Genomic DNA, 23,135 nt, shown 5'->3' on the forward strand with positions numbered 1-23,135 from the left:
GGCAGGGGTCCCTGTGGAGTTGGTGGCGGGGTTGGCCGACGGAGGTTGTCCCACGACACCTCCGTTCTCGGTGGAGCTCTGCGGAGGGGGCACCGCGGTGGCAGCCTGCCCTGACTGAGCCGGGTTAGCGGCCTGGCTCTGAGACTGGTTCTCACCTCCACCACCACCGGCTTTCTCCTTCTTGTCTCCCCCACTGGTGCGACCTGAGTCTTTAGGGGGTGAGGGGTTGGCAGGGGCCTGCTGCTTGCGGACGGTCGCCGAGGACTTGGCAGACCAGCTGTGAGAGGATGCCGACCCAGAGGCCGAGCGGTGACCTCCGGCCATGCCTCCCCCTCCTCCACCACCGCTGCGGTAGATGCCTCCTCCGGCGCCTCCTCCTCCCCGGCCCCTACGGGAGGGCACTCCTCGCGGGGTGAACACCCGTGCCTGTGAGCCCCTGGGTGGGGCTGACTGCCCGCCGCTGGACACTGCATTCTCGGGGCCGGTGCCGTTCTTGGCGCTGGGCTTGCGCTGCTGCTGCTCATCCTTCTCCGAGTGCTCGCTGGCGCCACTCTCGCTGCCCGTCTCGGACCCGCGCTGCCTCCTGCGTTTGGGGATCTCCTCGTACTCGGAGCCTTCGCTGCGCGTCTCGCTGCGGTTGCGGGCGCGCGCCGGGTTGTGCTGAGAGCTCAGCTGCCCATGTCTGCCGCCGCCGCGCGGCCCATCGTTTTTGTTATATTCCTGGTGGTAGCCGCTGTTGGCCGACGCCCGGAAGTCCCGGCTGCTCCTGCCGCCTGCTCGGCCCCTGCTGCCGCCGCCACCGCCACCGCCGCCTGCGTAGGAGCCCCGGTACCCACGTCCGCGTCCATAGAATTCACCACGGGCACGGGTCGCCCGACTGCCCCTGGAGGCGGAGGGGTGGAACGTGGCGGGCCCGCCGACTCCCTCATGTGAGCGCTCGCGGTCCCTCCTGGAGGGCGGAGCGGAGCCGCCCTGGCCGGGGGCCGAGCCGTCGCCATCTTTGGGGCCCTTGCCTCCAGGTGCTCGCTCCTTGCCGCCACCGTTCCTGGGCTTGCCGCCTGGGCCAGATTCATCCTTGCCGGAGTTGGTGGATGACGTCTGAGAGTTGGTGGCTGGATCCTGCTTGTTTGCTAACGGGCCGCCATCTTGCTCCTTCTCTTTCCCCGATCCTACAGCGGTCTTCTCCCCGCCTTCTCCTTCTCCGCCCTCCCTCTTCATCTCCTTTAGCACTGGCCTCTTGATCGGGCCTGCCCTCTTGTTAAAGTTGGCGCCCCCTCCCTGCGCAGATGACTTGCTGTCGGCGGAAGCGTTTGCCGAGTGCTCCCCTCCCACGTTGGCGCCCGGTCCAGCGTTTCCCTTTCTGCCGTGCTGGGAACCTCCTCCGCCCGGTGCGCTGCTTCCTGGTCGCGGGCCCCACTGCGTCTCAGTCTTGTGGTCGCGGCCACGCTGGCCGCCTTTGGGGTGCTGCTGCGGTTGCTGAGCATGCTGGGACTGAGAGAAGTGGGCGTTGGGGGGCATCTTATCCCCTTTCCGGCCACCGCCACCTCCACCACCACCGCCGCTGCTGCCATGCCCAACCGTGGCGTCATGCTCTGGTTGTGGGGCCTGCGGTTGCTGATGCTGGGGTTGCTGTTGGGGCTGCTGCTGCTGCTTCCCACTGCCGTCCTCCCTGGCAGAGGATGACGAGGATGAGGAGGAGCAGGAGGAGGAGAGGGACGGCTGGTGGAGCGGGGGTGAGGGGTTGCTCTTCTTGGGCTCCCCTACACGCTCGCGCTCACCGCGCCCGTTCTCCTGCTTGTGGGGGTACAGGGAGAAGTGCGGGTGATGCCCGGGGTGGTGGTGATGGTGCTGCTGCTGCTGCTGCTGGAGGTGGCCACTGTTCTCCAGAGGGGAGAGGTCTGTGCGGCCGTTGCGGTCGTAGTGGGGGTGCGGAGCGCCCCAGATCTGACCCTGCTGCTGACCCCCACGAGGGGGCCCCTCGTCCTGGTGACCGAAGCCGTGGAGGGACCCTCCACTGTTACCCCTCTGCTGCTGCTGCTGGTGCGCAGCCATTCGGGATCCACCGTCGGGGAAGCCGCTGTAGTTTCCTCGGCCCCCCATGAAGGGCTGATGGTGGGGTCCGCCAACCTGGGAGCCCACGGGTGGCGGCGTCTGATTGGACGAGCCAGAGGGAGAGTTGGGGGAGATGCCAGGCTGCTGTATCGGGCCAGATCCGCCATCCCTGCCTCGGACGGGAGGAGTGTCACTCCTGCAAGAGAAGGTAAGGAGGACAACACATTTTCACTACTGCGTTTCCACAGAGTGCCTCTGTGTGTATGATGTGCTATATAACCTGGCCTTGCCTTGTTGTTTATCCATGCAAAACAATCAGGGACAAGTGGATCATATCTTATAATAAGTCCTGAAGCATAATAATATCTTGGCTACATTGTCATAATGTTCTGTGGTTTCCAACTGATTTAAATCCTTTTAAAACATAACCACAACACGATGGATATCATGCAACAAAATCCATCTAATCTAGTCCAGGATTAAAAGGCTGTAATGTAATACATTCAGATGGCAGAGCCGGCACTTTGTCAAGCCCCTTTCACAGGCTTCATCAGGTATGCATGAGAGGACATCCTGACTGGAGTGGCTCTTACCTTGGCCCCTTGCCCATGTTGTCCTCCTCATCCAGGGCCTGCTTCTGCCTCAGCGGGGAGCTGAGTCCTCGGCCTTCTCCTCCAACGGGGAACACCTCGGGCCCCCAGGCCAGCTTCGGATCCATGGGGGGTGTCCCGCGGTGGGGATGAGGGGGTCCCCATGCTGCTGCTGCTGCTGCTGGTCAAACTGGTCCGACCCAGAACCTCCGGAGTCGGAACGCTCTCGCCCCATGAGCCCTGTGACAAGGAACCCAATTCAAATGTTAGAACACATATCATCTCCAGCTAACTTTTTAGAAGAGACAACAAAGGTAAACAGTCATTCATCACTGTGGGACACCCTCACATCAAGACAACTGGAAGCCAAGGATGCATCTATTCAGAGGGTCAATGATTTGTTATGCTGATCAGAAATCACAAGTCAGAAATCACAATGATTCAAGAGAGTTTTCTTGCCACCACAGCATCTATTTTTGCAATGGCAGGCATTACAAATAGGATTATGTTCAAGCATTCCACAAAATATTAATTTCAACTGATGCATGAAAGCCATGTTAACATCTCATGAAAGTCAAGAGTGCAGACTCTACATCCAACAAATGCTAGCATTGTGTGCACAGATTTGCATGTATTGTGTGGCGATATGTAGGTCAGTTTTGCACGCGATGGGACAACAGTTATGTGCACCCACCAGAAGGGTGCATGTTGGGCGGGTAGTAGTCCATGGGCGGGGGGCGGCCCTGCATCATCCTGGGGTCCATGTAGGGCATCATCATCCAGCGGGGGTCAAAGTTCATGGGCAGGGGCGGCGCGTGGGGTCGGCCCATGGAGCCGGGCTGGTAGAGCGGCGGGCCGGTCTGCTTGGGGCCGCCCTGTGGCGCGTTCCCTTGGGCCCCGGGGCCCTGTGGCGGAGCCTGCTGCTGAGACTGCAGCTGGCCCTGGGAAGCCTGGCTGTGCTGCTGCTGCTGCTGCCACTGCTGCTGCTGTTTCATGAGCTGCTCCTGGGAGCGGCCAGGAGAGAAGAAAGGAAGAGTGAAAACACACACACACACACACACACACACTCTGCTTTTGTCTCCCATCGCCCGGGTTTTGGGGGTAGAAACAATATCTGGCAGCGTGTCCATCATGCATAATTTAAACGGGCCTCGGTAACTCTCTTCATCTCTTACATGGTTCTCTTGTCTGTTTGCCAACAAGGTTACGTAACTCCCTGGGTAATGTCAGAAGATTAAAGCACACTGTTGCCTAAGCCATCTGCAATGCAGCAGAAACACTGGAACAGAGCTTAGAGGGATGATTCCCATCTCCATTAAGCTATTAGATGTCTTCATCTGATCTCTGTACAAATCCATTTCCAAAATGCCTCCATTAGAGTGAGACTAAACTGTTTTTGTTGTGAAATATGTTACCATTTTGGAGCAACAAATCACCAGCATTATAATGCTTTTTGAAAACAGCAGATGCCCTTGGACAAGATTGTTCATCGTTTCTCTTAACATCTTTTACTCCACTGTACTGTTGCATAAATATTAAAAAAGACCAAAGCAAGAAAAAGAGTGTAGGTAGCCCTGATGCAAACGGTACAGTTGGCATCCTTATGTTGCCATTCTTTTGTTTTATTTATTATTATTTTTTTGTATTATAACAATTTATGTATGAAAGGTGCTATACAAATAAAGCTTATTATTTTTTGTATTTTTTTTTTAAGTATATATTTTTTGGGCTTTTTATGCCTTTAATTTGATAGGACAGTTGAGAATGACAGGAAGTGAGAGGGAGAGAGAGTTGGGGTGGGATCCGGAAAGGACCACGGGGCGGGAATCGAACCCGGGTCGCTGGCGTACAGTGCAGGTGCCCCAGCCAGTTGCGCCACGGCTGGGGCCTATTATTATTATGATTATTATTATTATTAATATTAATAAACACATGTGGCCTACAGGGAGATTTGGGCACCCAAATTTAAACCCAAACCATTCCAGAACTTGGTGTCTAACCCCCTCATCTGCCTTTATTGTCCTGTCTGAATAAAGGATAAAAAGCAGAAGTGCTGCTGCAATTGTGCCGTGGACGTACCTGCTGCTGCCTCTGGAAGCGAGGTGGCAGCGACTTCTGGTATTTAGAGTAGCCCTGACCAGGCGGACCGCTGGGCTGCCGACCTGCACCACCCCCCATGCTTTCCACCTTCCCAGAATCCTCTCCTCCTCCTCCTCCACTTCTTCCACTGCGGACGTGAGGTACACCCTGGGAGTCCTCTTTGCTGTCCACAGGCCCAGCGACCTCCAGAAGCTTCTGTGGAGGCAGCTGTGGTTGTTGCTGCGGTTGTTGCTGCTGCTGGGACACTGGTGGTGGAGGACCCGGCTGGCTCTCTGGAGAAGACACAAGTGGCATCATTATGATATTGAGGCATTGAAATATTATAACCATATATTCTTTATATAAACTCCTTCCTTTCAAAAAACATATATTTATAGACAAATAGTTTATGTTCTTACGTCTTATGTCCACTACTTTTGCAGGGCTTAAATTTCACTCTTGGATTGGCGGTATTGGCGATAATTTGTTCAAGTCCCGCAACTCTAGCCATCATAATGCGAGAAATTCCATACACTTTTACAGCCTGTCTGATGGCGTTAATATAGCCTAATCATTAAATTGGCGTGAATGCGTGCTATTGACCGGACTGATCAACTACCGAGTTGAATTGAACATAGCCTCATGCAGACGCAGCACACACACAGACAGACAGAGAGAGAGAGAGAGAACCACTTTATGCTTTACGCAAATAGGCTCTGCTACCATGGCAAACTTTTTCATCTGGAAAGAGCTCCTTGGTAACTATCCTGCTAGCTCAGGTCCGTCAACACTTGATCCCAGAAAGATTGTCTTCGACATGTTAGTTTTTGAACATTTTATTGTATCTAATGACATAGAAAACATAATGATTTGCATACACATACCGCACTATGCACAACTTTTATTCACTAGCGAATACAGCCTAAAACCGTCAGGTTGAAGGGGCTAATTACTCCATAGAATTACTCTCAGGTATTTTCTTAAAGTGACAGGCACTGAATTACACCTACTCATCACCAATGTGCACTCAATTGGACCTACACACCCACATTAAAGATATGCCTAAGTGTTATAGGTTAAACGCGTCAATATGAGGCATTCAAATTACTAAATATGTTTAGCTACTATAGTAATTACTAGTAAAATGCTATACTTTAAAAAAATGCATTATTAAATAAATACACTCTATATGAATTAAAAAATATATGATAGAAACATATCACATAAGCTATCATTTTCAGTGTGTGTTTGTGTGTGTGGAGAGAGTCAAGCAGAATCTAGGATGTCCACTGTTGTGAATGATCCCACTACAGTATATATTACTGATGACGTCAGGGTGGTGGGGGCCCCAAAATCAAACACCGTGAATCGACCCCAGAATCGACCCCCCCCCAAATTGTGTAAATCCCCCCTACATGAATAACCTAAGGGGAGAATTCCCCCCCATTTTGAAAAATGAATTTTAAGCCCTGTTTTGAGCGATAACCATATTGTTCCACCAGCTGAAGAGCAAAATCAACTCTAAAATCAGGTAGGTATACACTCTAAAAGCATTCGGTTTACAGCTGATCTGATAGCATTTTACTGTGCTGTGGTGTGTCGCCTAACCTGTGTTGGAGTCGTAGCTGCTGCTGCTGCCGGCCCTCTGTCGGTTACTGCCGGCAGTGGAGCCGGCCTGTACAGAGGACAGCGGGGGCTCCTCGGGGTCCACGCAGGGCGAGGGGGGCTGACTGACATTGGGCGAGGAGGCAGAGAGTGAGGGGCTGGGGCTGGGGCTACTGGCAGGGGCAGCGGGGGCCGCAACTGAGCCGTCCGGCTTGACAGTCTGCTGCTGTTGCTGCTGCTGCTTCTGGTCGAGCCGCTTGAGCTTCTCGGCGCACGCCGCCCGGCGCTCTTCCTCCATGCGCCTCTCCTCTTCCTCGCGGCGGCGACGGGCGCGCTCCACGGCGGCTGAGATCTCCGAGGAGGACTGTTTCCGCCGCTGGCGCCACGTCTCGTCCTCGTCTTCACCCGCCCCCGGCTGGGGCAGGAGCCCGCCAGAGGGGGGCGGAGGAGTGGGGCCACCGCCGCTACTACCGCTGCCTTGATGAGCACCTGGGGACTTCTGGGCCACCAGGGGGACAGGACCTGGAGGGCCTGTCTGATTGGACGAGCGGTCCTGCGTGTGACAAAGAGGACACAGTCAGGGTAACATTCTCTCCATGACAACCAAAGTCAAACAGCATTTTGTTCTGGCGGTCATGCTGGATGGGAAGAGTGGCTGGATAAGATGGGGCATGCTTTGAGTCAAATGAGTCAATGGGAGCCAATGCCGTGCGAGTCTGGGCGCCAAGTTCCCCCATGTACCTGTCGGTAGTAGGAGTAAGGCCCCTGTCCGAGGAGAGGCCCTGGTGGGGGGGAGGGCTGCTCCCGAGGGCCACCCAGTCCAGACCTACGGCCCTGCACACAGGTACACAGTACCGTCAGCCGCAGTCAGGGGGCGCTCTGCTCTGCTGCGCTGCTCTGCTGTTGTACCAGTAGAGAACACCTGGAGTCCTGCCTGCATGGACCTCATGCACTACCCAACCACCTAGACCACTGATATATATATATATCTGCAGAGGCGGTACTGGAGGGAAGGAGGTGACTGAACGGTGAAGGCCTCCACCAGTCTTTATAGCATTGCATCAGTCTTTATAGCACTGCACAACGTGAGTAAACACACCAAGACCAGTCAGTACAGTTCAACTGCCTTTCAAACGTGTTAAGCTTCAAGAGAAGGAAGTCTTTACGTACACAGACACACACAAAAGTGCTCACACACACAGATACAAACTCCCATGCGCGCACGCGCACACACACACACACACACACACACACACACACATGGTGTACCTGGTAGGGTCCGGTGTTGCCCTGTCCGGCCCAGCTGCCACCTCCCTCCTCGGCCCAGGCTGGCTTGCTGGAGGGGGGTGTGGGGCTGTCTGCAGCAGAGGCTGGGGGTGTGCGGTGGGAGTCCCCTCCACTGTCGGACGCTCGGGAGCGTGAGGTCGGGGCAGAGCCGTCCTGAGCACGCTGCTGCTGTGGCTCTCTGTGGGGAGTGGACAAACGGAGGCCATTACGTTTCTATGTATTCATTTAGCAGATGCTTTCAAAGCATTAGTGACTTGAATTTGATGCAGGCGGCTACGAGTAGCCAGTGGAGCTCAATGAACAGCAAGGTAACATGCCGTTTTTGGTTGATTAAAAAAACAAATGTGCCATGACACTTTCACACAGTCATGTTCTGGACCACCTGTAGTGGTTTCAACACACAATCCAGGAGGCCTGTTAGAAGGGCGTTACAGTAGTCGAGGCGAGAGATGACCATGGTCTGTACCAAGAGCTGGGTGGCCTGTTAGGTTCGGTACACTCGGTTTTTTTTTTACTGAATAGTACGATGCAGCACGACTGGAAGACCGGCAACGTGGTCGCCATCATGACACCCAACTTTCTCGCAAATCTCATAGGAGCAAGAGATGAGTCAAATTTGATGATGATTATGATGATGTGATGTATAGCTTATTTGGCTGGGAAGACCAGCAGTTTGGTCTTGAAGAGGTTTAGTTGGGATGGCACTGATTAAGACTGATTAAGACCATCAGGCCCATCTGGTCATGGTAGAAATTTGTCTTACTTTTGCATGATCACAGAGTTCATTTTAGCTTTAATATGAAAGTGACAGCACTACCATTGCAATATCATTACAGAATGCAGCATGTCAAAATCATTTAATCCAGGTTACATTTAGTCCATGTTACTGTAAATTACAAGTTTGTCAAAGCTTTTTGACTGACATAGACTGACTAAGCTCGAGAGCTACATTACAATATTTCCGTTTACAATTACAAACAGAGTTTTATACCAGCGGGTAATCAGTATGGGTAAGGTAAATATTTATAGCAGCGGGTAATCAGTATGGGTAAGGTAAATATTTATACCAGCAGGTAATCAGTATGGGTAAGGTAATTATTTATACCAGCAGGTAATCAGTTGGGTAAGGTAAATATTTATGCTAGCGGATAATCAGTATGGGTAAGGTAAATATTTATGCTAGCGGGTAACCAGTATGGGTAATGTAAATATTTATGCTAGCGGATAATCAGTATGGGTAAGGTAAATATTTATGCTAGCGGATAAATCAGTATGGGTAAGGTAGTTATTTATACCAGCAGGTAATCAGTATGGGTAAGGTAATTATTTATACCAGCAGGTAATCATTTGGGTAAAGTAAATATTTATGCTAGCGGGTAACCAGTATGGGTAAATATTTAATCGCCAGGCCCATGTGTAGTCATGGGAATTGAAAATGGGAATGTCATGGTCACCATATTGTTCCACCAGCTGAAGCACAGAAACACACTGCAGTCTTCTTACCGAGTGCCATTCCTGCTCTCGCTTCTCTCCTCTTCACCATCCTCCTCTCCTTCGTCATCGCTGAACTTCAGCTTGGCGGAGTAGTCAATCTCCTCATGAGCCCCTACGGACAGAAGCACACGCAGGCGTTCAGGAGAAAGTAAAAAAAAAAAAAAAAAAATGAGCAAACGCTGAAACTGGGCTGACAGACACACTGCTTCTCAACCACATCCCAGAACAACCCTTATCTGATCATCTGTCTGCGGATATTTGGCTAGTCTATCTCCGGCTCACAGGGATTAAAGTGAAAAGAAATCGTTTGACTGAACTTTTTTAGGCCATTAGTCATCCGTTGTTTATACCTACCTATAGAGATAGCACCCCTTTTGCGGTCGCGACCTATTGGTTTATAATGTACAAAAAGATGCAAACAGCAAAGTAAAGGGAGTATTCGCCTTATTCACACGGCGGCCATTGTTTAAACCAAAACGAGGCTACAGGGTACACTTACTAATGCCACCTACAGTTGAATGCATAGAACATAACAATCCTATGGTTTGTGTACCCTGTAGCCTCATTTTAGCCGCCATGTGAATAAGGCGAATTGAGATTGAGTTTTCCTGATGAACAAAACAATATTTCAGTACCATCCCTGACCAGGCTTGGAATTTCACCATTCTGGGGGCAAGGCCACTTGGCCTTCAGTTGGGCATATTTGGTGGGGGGCACAAAGGCCACATGTCAGGGCACCAAGGCCAAAAGTTAACTATACAGTAGTAGGCTATAAAAAGGATCAAAGTTGTATTTAGCCTATTCACTGCAGTAGACCTGCATCACTGTATGAAACATTACAAAAACATGAAACATGACATATTACATAGAACTGTAAATCATCTGATCATCTAATATTTGCAGATATCTAGGCTATATACTATAACATTTATTTTATATTTGGCCTGTTATGAAATCATGTATTGAACAATTTAAGCACAGCTCAGCTTTAAGAAACTCGAATAGCCTAGATGCATGCTTAGCATTTTGTGATCATTAAGGCTACTTTCACAAACTCTTAGTCAGCTGTCCTATGATTTACCAATATAGGCGATATTTGTAACATTTATTTTGTATTTGGCCCGTTATGAAATCATGTGGAACAATTTAAACACATTGTAAAACTTAAAGCCCAAATTTGGAGACATCCATGCATGTCGAAAATGTACTGCAAATTCAAAACTAGATTACTCTGGAATGGCTAACTGTACAGGGGACTGCTTTACACTTTTGTGTTCGGTAAGGTCTGCTGTTTATTCTGATATATGGTTTGTCATGTGTTAAAAAGAAGGGTTAGGTGGAAGTATTCCACGAGATGAATGGGTAGGGAGATCATGGGGCCTTAAAACCTTCAGTAGAATGTATGATTAAATTGAATTATATTATTTACTTTTTTCTCAAGAACCGTTCAACACAGCAATTATCAGCTAACATCGTTTTAAAATCTGAGAAAAGCTCTTTCATGTGATACTTGTGATGTCTGTGTGATGAATAGGCTACTTAAGCGAGTTGTTCAACTGAGAAGAATGGGTGAATTTGAACGCACTTTCTTTCTTGCGCTGTCACTTTCTCCACTGGCGTAAAAGACTAAATTAATTTGCTGTGAATTAATTATTATTTTGACAGGCCATAGGCTAAATAAAAATCGCTATTAGTCGGACGCCAAAGCAGAATATTGAAAGCACGGGGCACCAAGGCCACCGTGGCCTGTAAACCTCTGATTTTCAAAGGGGCCTCCCGGCCAATGCAAGGGGCTCCGACGGCCATGGCCTACCCTGTCCCTGACCATTGCTGATTAACCATTGCTGTTGTTTTCTACTGCAGCAATATTGTAGAAACTTACACTCTTATTTAATTAATTCAGGCCAAAAGTGTTTAAAGGGGAGATTTTTTTTCTTGTTAATATGCAATTCATCACCAAGTAAAATCTATAAAATCAAGTTTGCAAGACTTCCCATTTCCTCATCAAAGTAACGAATCAGAACATTCTAGATATTGTTTATATTTCCATTTGTTGCCTCATTTACAGACAACTCAGTTTTCCAATGAGCAGCAATACTGTGTGTGCTCATGCAGGAGGTCTGGCGCTTTTGTCTTCAGCAACAGATTGTATAAGGTTGACAATTGGTTGCGATATGGTGAGGGGACAGGTTGTGTTGGCTATGAAAGAACATCGTAGCCTACTTTCTGAGCGCAAAAAACGGTCAGCCTAAGATAAACGTAGCCTACCTCTGTCGTGGTGGCTATAGTTGCACCAGGTAGGTGAGATGTCCTGAAGTGCACTGAGCGTTTACCTTTTGGCGGTCTTCTGATTGTTTACGTGCATAAAACGCTTTCCTATTGCATCCATAAACAATTTTCTTGCAGCAAACCGCGCAAAAGCAAACCCCCTGGCACTTTAATTTCTTTACACCATGGCTTAGTTCTCCCTGTTTCCAACAGCCTATCATCTCATTAATTTTTTTTTAACTTTTGGCACCTGCCTTCCTTTATCAACAACGCATCAATGACAGCTAGTGGCCTTGCCAAATAGACGACACAAATCATGACGCTAATATGCGAGGTTCTGGTAGGCCTACTGGTTATGGTTTTGTGCTATAGATTAATAATAGCAAAGTTTTTTAAGTTGACTATTTTAATTGCATGGTTATTTTTTGTCAACATACACTCACAACCTGCTGTTGTTAAAAGTGAGGCCTAAGCAAAATAGGCTACAAGGCTGTCTGTGCGTCACAAACACTACTGACCCCCTTACTCAACAGTTCGCGATGATGACAATATTATATATACCTTCCGTCGCAAATTGTGATAAACATTGTTGTACATTTCATAACAGACGGGATAATAAATTGCATAGGCTACGTTTTATATTGCGTAGCTTTACACATAATGTTGGTTGCATTGATTAAAAACTGTAACAATAATAGTAGGCCTACATCGGGTGACATAGCAGGCTATCTGTTCAAGTCATAGGTGACACCCAAAATGAATGACCTCCCCTGACAAGAGTTCGCGATAGTAAGAAATTGTCTACATTGATGCACGGAAAGAGCCTACGCTTCTCTGAATTCGCACATAGAGCTCACAATATCATATCCAAAAACGTTAAACAGATTGGGCAACCTCATCAGCTGTCTCCATCGTGTCACTATAATCCAACTTTTAGACCGTTAGTCCTCCAGACGTGTTCTTTTTTTTAAGCAAACGCCCCAGGGCAATGAGACAAGCGTGCAGCTACAACATAAACAAAGCGAAACTCATGGCTGACGTATCTTCTTGAGAGGTCACTGATTGAGACACAGAAAGTTCTCAAGAACACTATTAGGTCTTTAAACATTTACCATCACACACATTAATTCATAGGACCTAATATTTGTAGTTGCAATAAAAAAAGGAAAAGAAAAAAGGTGATAGCCCCCCCCCTCCTATTATTTTTTTCTCATTGGATCTGCATCAATCTCAAATATGACATTTCTAAAATCAAATTGACGGAAATCCGTCGTACGATGGAGAACTTTAATCCTTGGGCTCATTGAGACGCTCTGGCTCAATCCCAAAGTCCGGACTCAGACTCACGGACTTTGCTGCGCGTTCTCGTAAAACTTGTAAGGGCTTACGGCTATCCCAATGCTGCATTTCAAAGGGCTTGAGGGTTTGAGTACACACTTACCGAGCCCTTTTGTGAGTCTGCATCAGTGCAGACTTCACTTACCTACAGATCAAAGCATTATAGCGTTTACCACGGAGACCATAGGGAAATCCGGAAATTAACAGCAGGGCACACGACCATGGAATGGAACCGGCAAGTGTCATCAACATCTTTGTTATTAAACGTTGCCAAGGTAACAAATGATCTTGTGAAGTGCTGTCCCAATCCAATTTATATCTATCTGAGCCCATGTGGCCTCACACACTCACTCACTTAGCTCCTGAGATCAGTCTTTTGTCCTTAGGGCTCACTTAGGGATTGAGCCACTGCCCTCTACTCTCCCCCTACTAGGGCTGAACGATTAGGAAATAATATCTAATTTCAATTTGTCTGACAGATGTTGGGATTTCAGGCTTTCAAGTCAGGATTACAAACTTAGTTTACAAACCCATTAAGATATCAAAACATAAACTGCTCTATCTACTAATCCAAGGACAAAAACAATGCACACGCATTACATATACCAACTACCTCCAAATATTGCTATAAGATGCCATATGTGATTTGTTAGCGTGCGGAGCACCGTACCTCTGACTGATGAGTATGACTTTCACACAAGGACAACATGACTAAAAAATGACTACATGACTAAAAAACATATTATTAAACATTATTGACCACTGGTTCAGAGTCGCTAGCAGCACAATTAATTATCAGCCGTTGCAATTTGTTGTGATTTCAACACAATGACTCTTTCAACCCAACCCCCTACCATTCTCACAGTGTGTTCTCTAATACAGTGTGCACTGCACTCTTTTAGTTGGCCTCCCTTCCACTCTCTGCATAGATGATCACCTCAGGGAGTTAGGCAGCCAGGCTTGCAGGCATTTTTCCGCTAATTCATCAAACCACTTGATTTCCCCTCGCTTGCTACAACAACAACAACAACAAAAAAACGCCTCAGAAAGCCTCCACCATGTGGAAAGCTGAGCTTATAGGGGTTGGGAGGAAAAACAAGATACACAACTGGTCTGTACAAAATAGCTGCAGCTTCCTGAGGTATTCCAAGAACCATGTTTAGACTGAGGAGTCTAGAGCCTAGAAATAGAAAACACACAACACATTTCTGGACAGAAAGTTCTGTGCTAAACACGGAAGACAACTCATGTGGACCTCTTGTGAGAGACACTTGTTTTGTTTGCTGAATTTGATCCCTGTGTGCCTAGTATGGATTCAAAGCGCAAAATGGCATCCATAGCAATAAGCATCACTGAGTGCAATAGCATAATGCTACAAATAGCAAAATATGCCAGGGATGTACGGGCTAGGGATAGGCTTTTTGACCAACCAGTCACATCCGTTGGCGTACACGCTTCACGTTTATGTTTGAGGACGTGCACAGCCGATGCACCACACGAATGACTGTATATAAAAGTATACTGAGCCTTGAGTTCCGTGCCGTGGTGGTTTAGGATGAATAGTTATTGCTACAGCCCCATCAACCACACACCAGAAGGGCGTTGTGCTCACCTGCCCAGCCCTCGTCTCCATCATGGTCCAACTCGTCCAGCTCCTTCAGGTCGTCCTGCTTGAGGATGGAGGGCCGCTTCACCACTTCCCCACTGCCCCGGGGACCTCCAGGGGGCCGCCCATCAGGGCCTGGCCCACCCTGACCACGAGCGAATCTGTGGGGGAAAAACACAGCAGTCCCAGTGAGCACAGAGAAAGAATGGTTGGTGATTGGCAGGGCTGTATGTTAACTGTGTTTTTCTGTACAGAGGTTTTTGACAGTTTTGTAGCACAATCCACAAAATCTTTAGCATCAGTATGTAGTTACAAACACCTCATCTGTAGGCTTCACTATAAAAAACATTTGAAATAAGGTCACTGATGCTAAGCTGGTAAATCATCCATGGCACAGATTGATTTTCTAGTAGCATCTGCAACTTGAAGCTCTGAGTGTTTTCAATTGCAGTTTATTGGTGCTGAAGATTTATTGTGTTTAACTCTTGAGACGTGGCATACCTGGGCGCCTCGTTGGGCGGTGGGTATCTGTAGGGCCCCTGGGGGCCGTACGGTGGTGGGAAGGGCAGGTACGGCGGATACATCTGTAAACACCAAAGATCTCCTCATCAACAAGGGTGCACGCATGCATCAACATCTGAAACATTGTGTTCTACACATGTCACTAGCAACATTTTATTGTTGCAATGTTATATGTTCTAAGCATAGTAAGCGGATTCAGTCTTAGAAAGTCATTTAGATAATACAGGACGAATAGAGGCAGAAATGTTAGGAGCAATCGTAACTCGCTCGAAAGCACAGCTGACGGACATATCACTGTTGATACTGCAGACAGATGCTTCAACCATCTGCAGGGCTTATTTCCAACAGGACAGGATGACATTGACTGGCTAAGGTGGCCTAATGAAAATGGCAAATATCTTAGCCAGCTGAAAGTCCGTCAGCCAAGAGCTGTCTGAGACACAACATTTAGTCAATGCAACATCCTTCAGTCATGACATCACATTAAAAAAAATGTCACTGACCATGTCAACACTACCAGTCGGTATCATGTACTACGTACCTAATCTTGTCTCTGTGCACAGCACATGCAAATTGTGAACACAGTGTTTCCCATACATTGACTAATTTGTGGCGGCCCACCACAATATCAAAACTGACCACCACACAATGATTTTCCATGTTATACTATTGAGATGGGATGAAGTCATGTAGAATAGAACACTGTTGGGTTGTTGAGGTTAGCACACTATAACGTCACAGCTACTTGTCAATATCGACTTCTCATGCAAAGCAAGCATAACTATAGGCTATTCATTTTATTGACTCCGACACAGAACCCCCCTACCCCTCACCTACCACCACAAATACAATTCAATTCTGTGGGAAACACTGGAACATTCATATAAATGGCAAATCAGAGGCGAAGGAATTTCACCTCTCACCAGTACACATGAACAAGGCTTTATCCAAGGTTCCCCAAGTCAGATGTAAAATTCCATGACTTTTCCCTGACAAAAACCTGAATTTCCATTACCTACTATAGAACGAATCATACAATATAGCGACCAAAGATTTCAGAGTAGCTGCGTAACATTCAAGAATCTTTGACTTTTTTTTAGAATGAGAAATTAATATATGGGCTTTGAATAAACAACGTTGGGCCAACCACAACCACTTAAACCAGCAGTAAATCTAATTATCAGATATACAAATTCTGCCTGGACATATATTTGCATTAATGCATTTTGGCAAGTACATTTTAAACTGCTAACAAAATTCCCTGATATTTCATGACTTTGCCCCACAAATGATACAATTCCCTGACTTTCCATGTCTGGAATAGACTTCCTAAAATTTCCATGATATTCAAAAATTCCATGAACCGTGGGAACCCTGTTTATCAGTGCCCATTGGACTATTGGTGGCATTTGAATGTCTTTGCATGATTTTTATGTTGGCAGCTCACTATTTTTAGAACAAAACTCTGTAGTGCTTCTTTAAACCAGTTAAGATGTGATTTAAACAGTGTTGAGGTAAGCGTGTGCCACTTACGAAGGGAGGCATGATTCCACGGTAGGCAGGGAACTGGGGTCCGACAGGAGGCTGTGGCAGGGCGGGGCTGCCGGCCGGGGGGTTCCTAGGCGGCCCGTGGGACGAGGGGTTCGGCTGCTGAAGGGGAGGGGCCCCGGCGGCCCCCTCCATCACCAGGGCTCCCCCAGCACCAGCCTCCGCCACCCCCTCCCCAGCCGGGGTGGGCGCCAGTCCTCGGCCCCCACCGTCCCGCCAACTCGTCACGTCTGCAGGACACAGAGACACACAGGTACAGTGAGCAGCAGTGTCATTGAGTGACCAACTCAGCATCCATTTTATGGTCTCTATACTCTTCACAATAAGTGGCAACCTTATAGAATCTCAGTGGTTAATCCTTATTTATTTATTTATTTATTTATTTAAACACTAATGACTATCCTATTCCCAGCATCCTTTGCGCCAACCCCCTACCACTCTAGGCAGCAGCTGAATCATAGGCCAGAGGAAGGGGTCTAAATATACACCGCTTTAGCTCATTATGAGATTTTAATAAATTCTCACATGAACATCACCACAAACAGCTCTTTTAAACAGATGACTATGCCTTCCTGGGCCCACTTCAGAAGGTGTCAATGCTGTGTCTGTGAAAGAGCATGCCAGTGTGTGTGTGTGTTTGTATGCACAGAGAAAATGAGTGAGAAGGGGTGTATGTGTGTGACTAAATCAGAATCATATTCATGCTTTAATGGCCAAATGTATTTATACACACAAGAAATTCAGAATTGGCAGTTGTTGTGACAGTGTATATGCGTGTTTCTGAGTCTGACAGTGAATGTGTGTGACACTCAGAGCGTGTGTGTGTGTGTTGTGGTCACTCACTCTGGGGGCGGAGGCTTGGTCCGGGCCCATACCACTGATCGGCAGTGGCCTGTTCTCTGCCAACTCTGTCCTGGTCGCCAGCCGCTTGCAGGGTGGGAAATTCCTCGCGAGAGAATGGCGACAGTTGGTTTGATCCCTTTCCACCTGCACAAGGCACAAGACACAGGGGTCACTCAGTGGTGCCTCAGTGGAAAACAATGAACGCTGGCCTGGACAGTGTTCAGATGTAGAAATTAATGTATGAATTCATATTATGTGCATAGAAAGTTTACACACACACAGGACACACACGTGCACGCTTGAATTGTGACTACGACAGTGACTCACCATCCCCTTGTGCTCCATGTGTAACACTGGCCTGAGCCCAGGACCTTGCCCCTGCGGCCGAAGCTGTAACTGGGGCCTGGAACACACACACACACACACACACACACAGTCACAACCAGTCCAAGCTCTGCAGCTCTGTAATCCAGTGGATCTTAACTGGTCTGGCTTTGGGACCCAAAATTTCCCATGTTCATCAAGTTGCTACCCATATATTTTATGAGAAGACAACGGATAAGGTGAGCTACACGCAAAGTGCCTGTAGGCCTGTTTGTTTAGAACATGCTGATGTTTGGCATCACAATTGTGAAGTCTTCAACTCCTGATGTCACCTTTCAAAGTACTCTACTCGACAGGTTTGTCTTTGACAGGGGTGCTTTGTTTCCATGTGGCATTTTAGTTTTGATGGTTGCATGCTCACATGTGCCAGCAATTCACTGCACACCACACACTGTCCCATTTTGTCCTCAATTTAAGTGAATCCATATCCTACTTCAAATATTCAGGGCCGTAGCCTAATTGTGTTTACCGCTAAAAAGATGTCTAACATGACCTGTCACATAAACATTGCCTATAAACATGTCCATGGCAATGACTGACATAAGAATAAGAAAGTCTATCAAAATAAAGGTCCAATATTAGACCTAATAAGGTAGCATTTCAAATGAGTGATTTCTTCTTTTTTAAAACAAGCCCCACGACCCACCCAGAACGGGTCCGCGACCCACTTTTGGGTCCCGACCCACCAGTTACATCCATTCTGAACATCCATTCAGTAACTGATTGATTTATCTAGTCAAGAGTTCTCTAGTTAAAAACATTCTATTAACAATCACTATTCAAAATTAGGGCTGTCACTTTTGTGAAAAAATCCTGTTCGATTCTTGAGACATAATAATTCATTGAATCGATTGTAAAATCGATTTTTCATGTCTAAAGACGTTTTTAATTTTTAACGCCAAATATAGGCCAATCCACGGAGGGGGCGCTTGAAGACGCACAAGCCAGCAATATTTCTGATGATTTCTTGGCGTGAAGTTTCGTGCACAATGACAAACAGGAGTGCAAAATTCTCGAAAAACATGAGTGGACTACCGTAACATCAGTGAAAAACATTACTGCAGGCTTCAACGTGGCTGCGTTTACAATTAGAAATGTCAAACAAATTTCGCCTACATAGAACTCACGACTGCACAGTTTGCATACCACTTTGTCCTTCTCCATAGTTTGATATACCCAAACCCCGAAGTGCTTCCATATCGAACTCCTCAAGTTATTAGGGCCCATCACTCGTCTCTCTCATGTCGCACAGGTTGATCACGTGGTCCTCAATTTTTTGGCAAAACACCAGCAGCACAGCAGCCGATTGAAACAGCTGTTTCCGGTGCGTAAAATTGGTGGGAATTTTCTTTTTAGCTTTCGCAATGCTTACTGCACTTCGGAATTCTTTGTTATTTTTCTGCTTGTTTGTGAGTTTTGTTACATTTAGATTTTTATTTGTTTAATTCGTTTAAAATGAATAGTATACATATTTGGTTAAAATCGATTCCCTATTTTAGTTTTCGAAACTTGTGTTGGTTGGTCCAATCGATTGTGCAATCGATTTTCGAACGTAAAGTGACAGCCTTATTCAAAATTGAATATTAAGTGTAAGCAATGATACCGAAGTCTAAGCAAATTGCAAAATGAAATGCACAAGACATCTTCATTGGCTATTTATTATATATATTTTTACAGTGGTTAAAAGGTGATAGATAGAAATAAAGATAGTGACCTCTTGCACTACCGGTTGAGCTGGCGGGGTTCTCGACTGGGTCGGTGCAGGCGTCTGTGAAGCCACAGGCTGCTGCAACTCCGGCTGCGGTGCTGACAATGCATCGGTACTGAGGAGAGAGACGGAGGGGGGAGGGAGAGAGAGAGAGCAGTGTTCCTATCAGACACAGGAAATACGAACACAGATACCAGGCAAGCCCTAACAAACAAGCCCATTGAAGGCCTTCACGTTCAACACCACAGTTCCAAATGAAAGCTATTATCGTTGGACCCTGGCAGGCAATACACCACAGATCAGTGAGTTGCCTCAGAACACCTGCAAGCCCTCTCTCTCTCTCTCTCTCTTTTCAGATGATTCAGCACTAATTAAGGAACCATTGATCAGAGAGATTTAAGGCGGTTGCTATAGCAACAAATGGGGAGATATTTGGCATCCTTGTGATCAATACCAACATCATTCACAAAGCCCCGTTCTAAAGATACAGATTTAAGGGCTTGAAATACACCATCGGTCTCACTTTACTGCATCAGCACATAAAGCTATGCCTATGGGGCAGAACCAACTGCATTACTGTAAAATGCACTCCCCACAGGGAAAAGTATAAGCAGTTTACTGTGATGGAGCAGATCACTCACGCTGGGCAGAGCATAACAAGACAGGGCAGGGGGGTTATCAGTGAACAGAACTCATGAAGCTCTGCCCGTCATAAAGCATAAGCAGTTTTATGTACATTTTAATGCCAGCAACCATACTGTATTGAGGACAGGGAATCCAAAACCGTGTCTCAGGGCATAAAGTAAGAAACATTTTTTTGTGCCTGCAATTACCAGGAACTTTCAAAAGTCATTAAACATAATTATCTATTATCAAGTCTTGCACTGCCTTGCCAACCCCACACCAACAATCAGGCTCAGTGCCTGGGAACCTGAAGCCCTGTTATGTTGTAGAGTGGGCAGAGAGAATGCTCACCTCTTTGGGTCTGCTTGTTCCTGCTTGCTTGCCCATCCTGTGCCGTCTTTGGGAACGAGCGTGACGTTGGGGTCGTTGCCTTTGTTCTCCGCCTTCAGACTGGGCAGGTTGGCAGGGGGGGGCATGCGCCGCGCAGAGGACACTTTACCAAGAGACTGCAAGCCATGACGAGGGGCAACTAATGGCAGAGAGGGAAAGATAAAGAGATGGAGAGCATTAGAGAGAGGACAAGAAAGAGAGAGTCCCAATAGCACAGAGAGTGCTGTAATATGATACTGCTAGGCAAGGAGGAGCAAGCGTGTACAAGACCAAGGAGGGAGCAGGAAACCAAGAGAGGCACAGGACAAAATAGCAGGAGTAGACATGGATATTTTGGTACATTCGCTTCTGTAGTCGCCAACTGTTTGGATTTTTTAACATGGCTCACTATGGCTTATGTATAAACATTGAACATTGAGGGCACAGTTGAAGCAAGATTGCTCATTTACAACCCCATCTTTTCCCAGTCTGACTTAATGACTTCAAATGATCAATTCTGCTGCTGACCCATCCTCTGTTACCAGAGTCTTCTTCTCCTATGAAGTGTAATTGAGTCTGCGCTTTATTAAGTCTGCCTACCGTATCAGAATTCATCTTTTCGCATGCACACTGCACCAGCCGATTAAATCAGTCATTATCATAAGCGCAATAAGAGGGTTCAGCTGACAGCCCAGTGAAGTACATGAAATCCTACTCAGGATAATGTCTGGCCTCCTGGAGAAAACAAACCCACCCCCTAAAAAAGCTTGTTCTGCTCAATTACACTGCCTTGTACTGCCTTTTGTTACATAGCCTAAAATTGAAACCACAGTATCAGGTATGCAGTAGAGGAATCCTGTTGAGTACAACTGTGATACAAGGACCTAAGGATGTAGAACACGTCATGTAAATGGGAGGCAGTGTTGTGCATTTTACAGTGGTACATAATGTTCTAGCTTAAAAAATCCTCACAACACATACTACAAGAAACACAGTAAACTACACATCATTAAACAAATATTATCCTAGATATGACATAGTCTAGTATTTACAAGAACAATGTTACATTATTACAAAACAATCATCTTGTATCTCTTAATTCTGCATTACCAGGAAGCCACAATGCTGAAAATCAAGGCATAGGCCTACCCCACAGCTACTTCCCCTCAAGAGATTATACTAAAGGCCTGAGGACCTCAGTAAACCTATAGCAAAACTGACAGTTGCGCCGTCACTTTCACACATGGACCTATGCCATGACGTAATACAATATGACTAAATTACCATGTTGTCCAACTGTAACCTTTGGTCCAGTGCTGAAGTATAGTGGGTACATAAATGGAAAGAAAGGAAGAGAAATGGAGGGAAAAAAATGTGGAAGGAGGAAGCTGGCGTCTACTTCCCTTGTCATTTCCTTTTAACTTAAAAACAATGGAGTGGCCATGGCAGACCAGCTAAAAGTTCTCATGTGGACTCCTAAGGACTCACCAACTGGCTTCTGTGTTTCAAGGCTCTTTCCTTTGTAGGTTTCAAACAGGTTGAGAGATGCATACTTGGTTTTGCCATCCTTCCCCTTTGCCGTTTGCCCAGAGCGCTCTGACATTGCGCTGTCCGCTCATTGAGTATGGTGAGCCTTGAGACTGAAATGAGAGCGGAAGGGAGCAGTGATAACACAACAGAGGCATTCTGATATAACCCAGGAGTATAACAAACAACACTTTAATGATACCCTGACAACAGTACAACTAAAAATGCTAAGAACTACCTCCATTTCATTATTTGGAGTCCTAATAAAATATATATATACAGAATTATGCAATGTTTAAGGCTAACAGTTCAAGGGAAATGGTACAAGTGGTGTTGCCATGGCAATGCATTATAAATGATGTTCCTCTGTGCCTGCCTTCAGCTGAGTTGCCTCCATGGCAACAACAGGACTAAGTATGTTTTACTGCTTGCCAATAAAAATCAATGGACCCGACATCTTGCAGATTTACAACAACAGAGTCTTTTTCCTGAGTCAAGTGACACAGGAATTTGTTACAGGGAGCATTAACCTATGGTTATGATTATTTCAAGTGAATCAGTTTTATCCAATGAACTGAGCAAGATGCTAACATTAATCAAATCACAAGACAATAAACAAGTATTGCCGGTAAATACATTCCCAGTGGAAAATATGTTTGCAAGTTGAATGTTGTGCTTTCTCCCTATAATATTTTTAGTTTAATATATATTTCAGATGCATCATAATGGCAATGCAATTAAGTAATTTTTGACAATCAATTTGCAATCTTTCGTGGTTGAATAGAGTCTGATGGGGTGCCTTGTATGACCATATTACGAATAAAAGAGTCTGACTTGTATATTACAGCTACCCCATAAGTAGAACTGCCATAAGTGAATCAAAACAAAATCATGTTATAGACTATAATTAGTCCAAAGATACTGCATTATGCAAGTACCTGACTGCATGGCACAGATTATCCGATGGTACAAAATCTACATTTGTTCTGAGTGAGATGTGCGATTCGGTCTCTAGATGTGTGAAAAATACTCAAAGACCTGCTAGGTTTACAGATTACCAAAACGCCTTGTTGAAAATTGTCGCCTACCAGCACAAATACTTGTGAACAATATAAACGACGGTACAATCAATTAAAATGTCCTCACGCCTTATTCTTAGAGAACATGGGCTAACCAAAGAGATTAGGAAATTAGGTCGTGGGATGGCCGGCAAGCAGCGCTAACGTTACATATTACGTAGAGATTAGCTAACTAACATTAGCAAGCCATCACCTTTCCGAAGGCCCACATG

The 23,135-nt window shown here is 46.5% G+C and overlaps 1 protein-coding gene across 1 annotated transcript in view; it reads right to left on the reverse strand.

The window, feature by feature from the left end:
• The window catches only part of prrc2a (proline-rich coiled-coil 2A), a 28,686-nt gene that overhangs the window by 3,894 nt on the left and 1,657 nt on the right, over window positions 1–23,135 (reverse strand). Inside the window, 17 exon segments of the mRNA XM_048229278.1 lie at window positions 1–2,248; window positions 2,646–2,803; window positions 2,806–2,882; window positions 3,337–3,646; window positions 4,722–5,014; window positions 6,330–6,879; window positions 7,068–7,160; window positions 7,596–7,791; window positions 9,117–9,219; window positions 14,326–14,480; window positions 14,821–14,903; window positions 16,375–16,619; window positions 17,233–17,376; window positions 17,560–17,635; window positions 19,331–19,439; window positions 20,300–20,477; window positions 21,806–21,957. Coding sequence (XP_048085235.1) covers window positions 1–2,248; window positions 2,646–2,803; window positions 2,806–2,882; window positions 3,337–3,646; window positions 4,722–5,014; window positions 6,330–6,879; window positions 7,068–7,160; window positions 7,596–7,791; window positions 9,117–9,219; window positions 14,326–14,480; window positions 14,821–14,903; window positions 16,375–16,619; window positions 17,233–17,376; window positions 17,560–17,635; window positions 19,331–19,439; window positions 20,300–20,477; window positions 21,806–21,920 — 5,133 coding nt within the window. The 5' untranslated portion in view covers window positions 21,921–21,957.

Source organism: Alosa alosa, chromosome 20, assembly GCF_017589495.1.
Source record: "Alosa alosa isolate M-15738 ecotype Scorff River chromosome 20, AALO_Geno_1.1, whole genome shotgun sequence".
Classification (NCBI taxonomy): Eukaryota; Metazoa; Chordata; class Actinopteri; order Clupeiformes; family Clupeidae; genus Alosa; species Alosa alosa.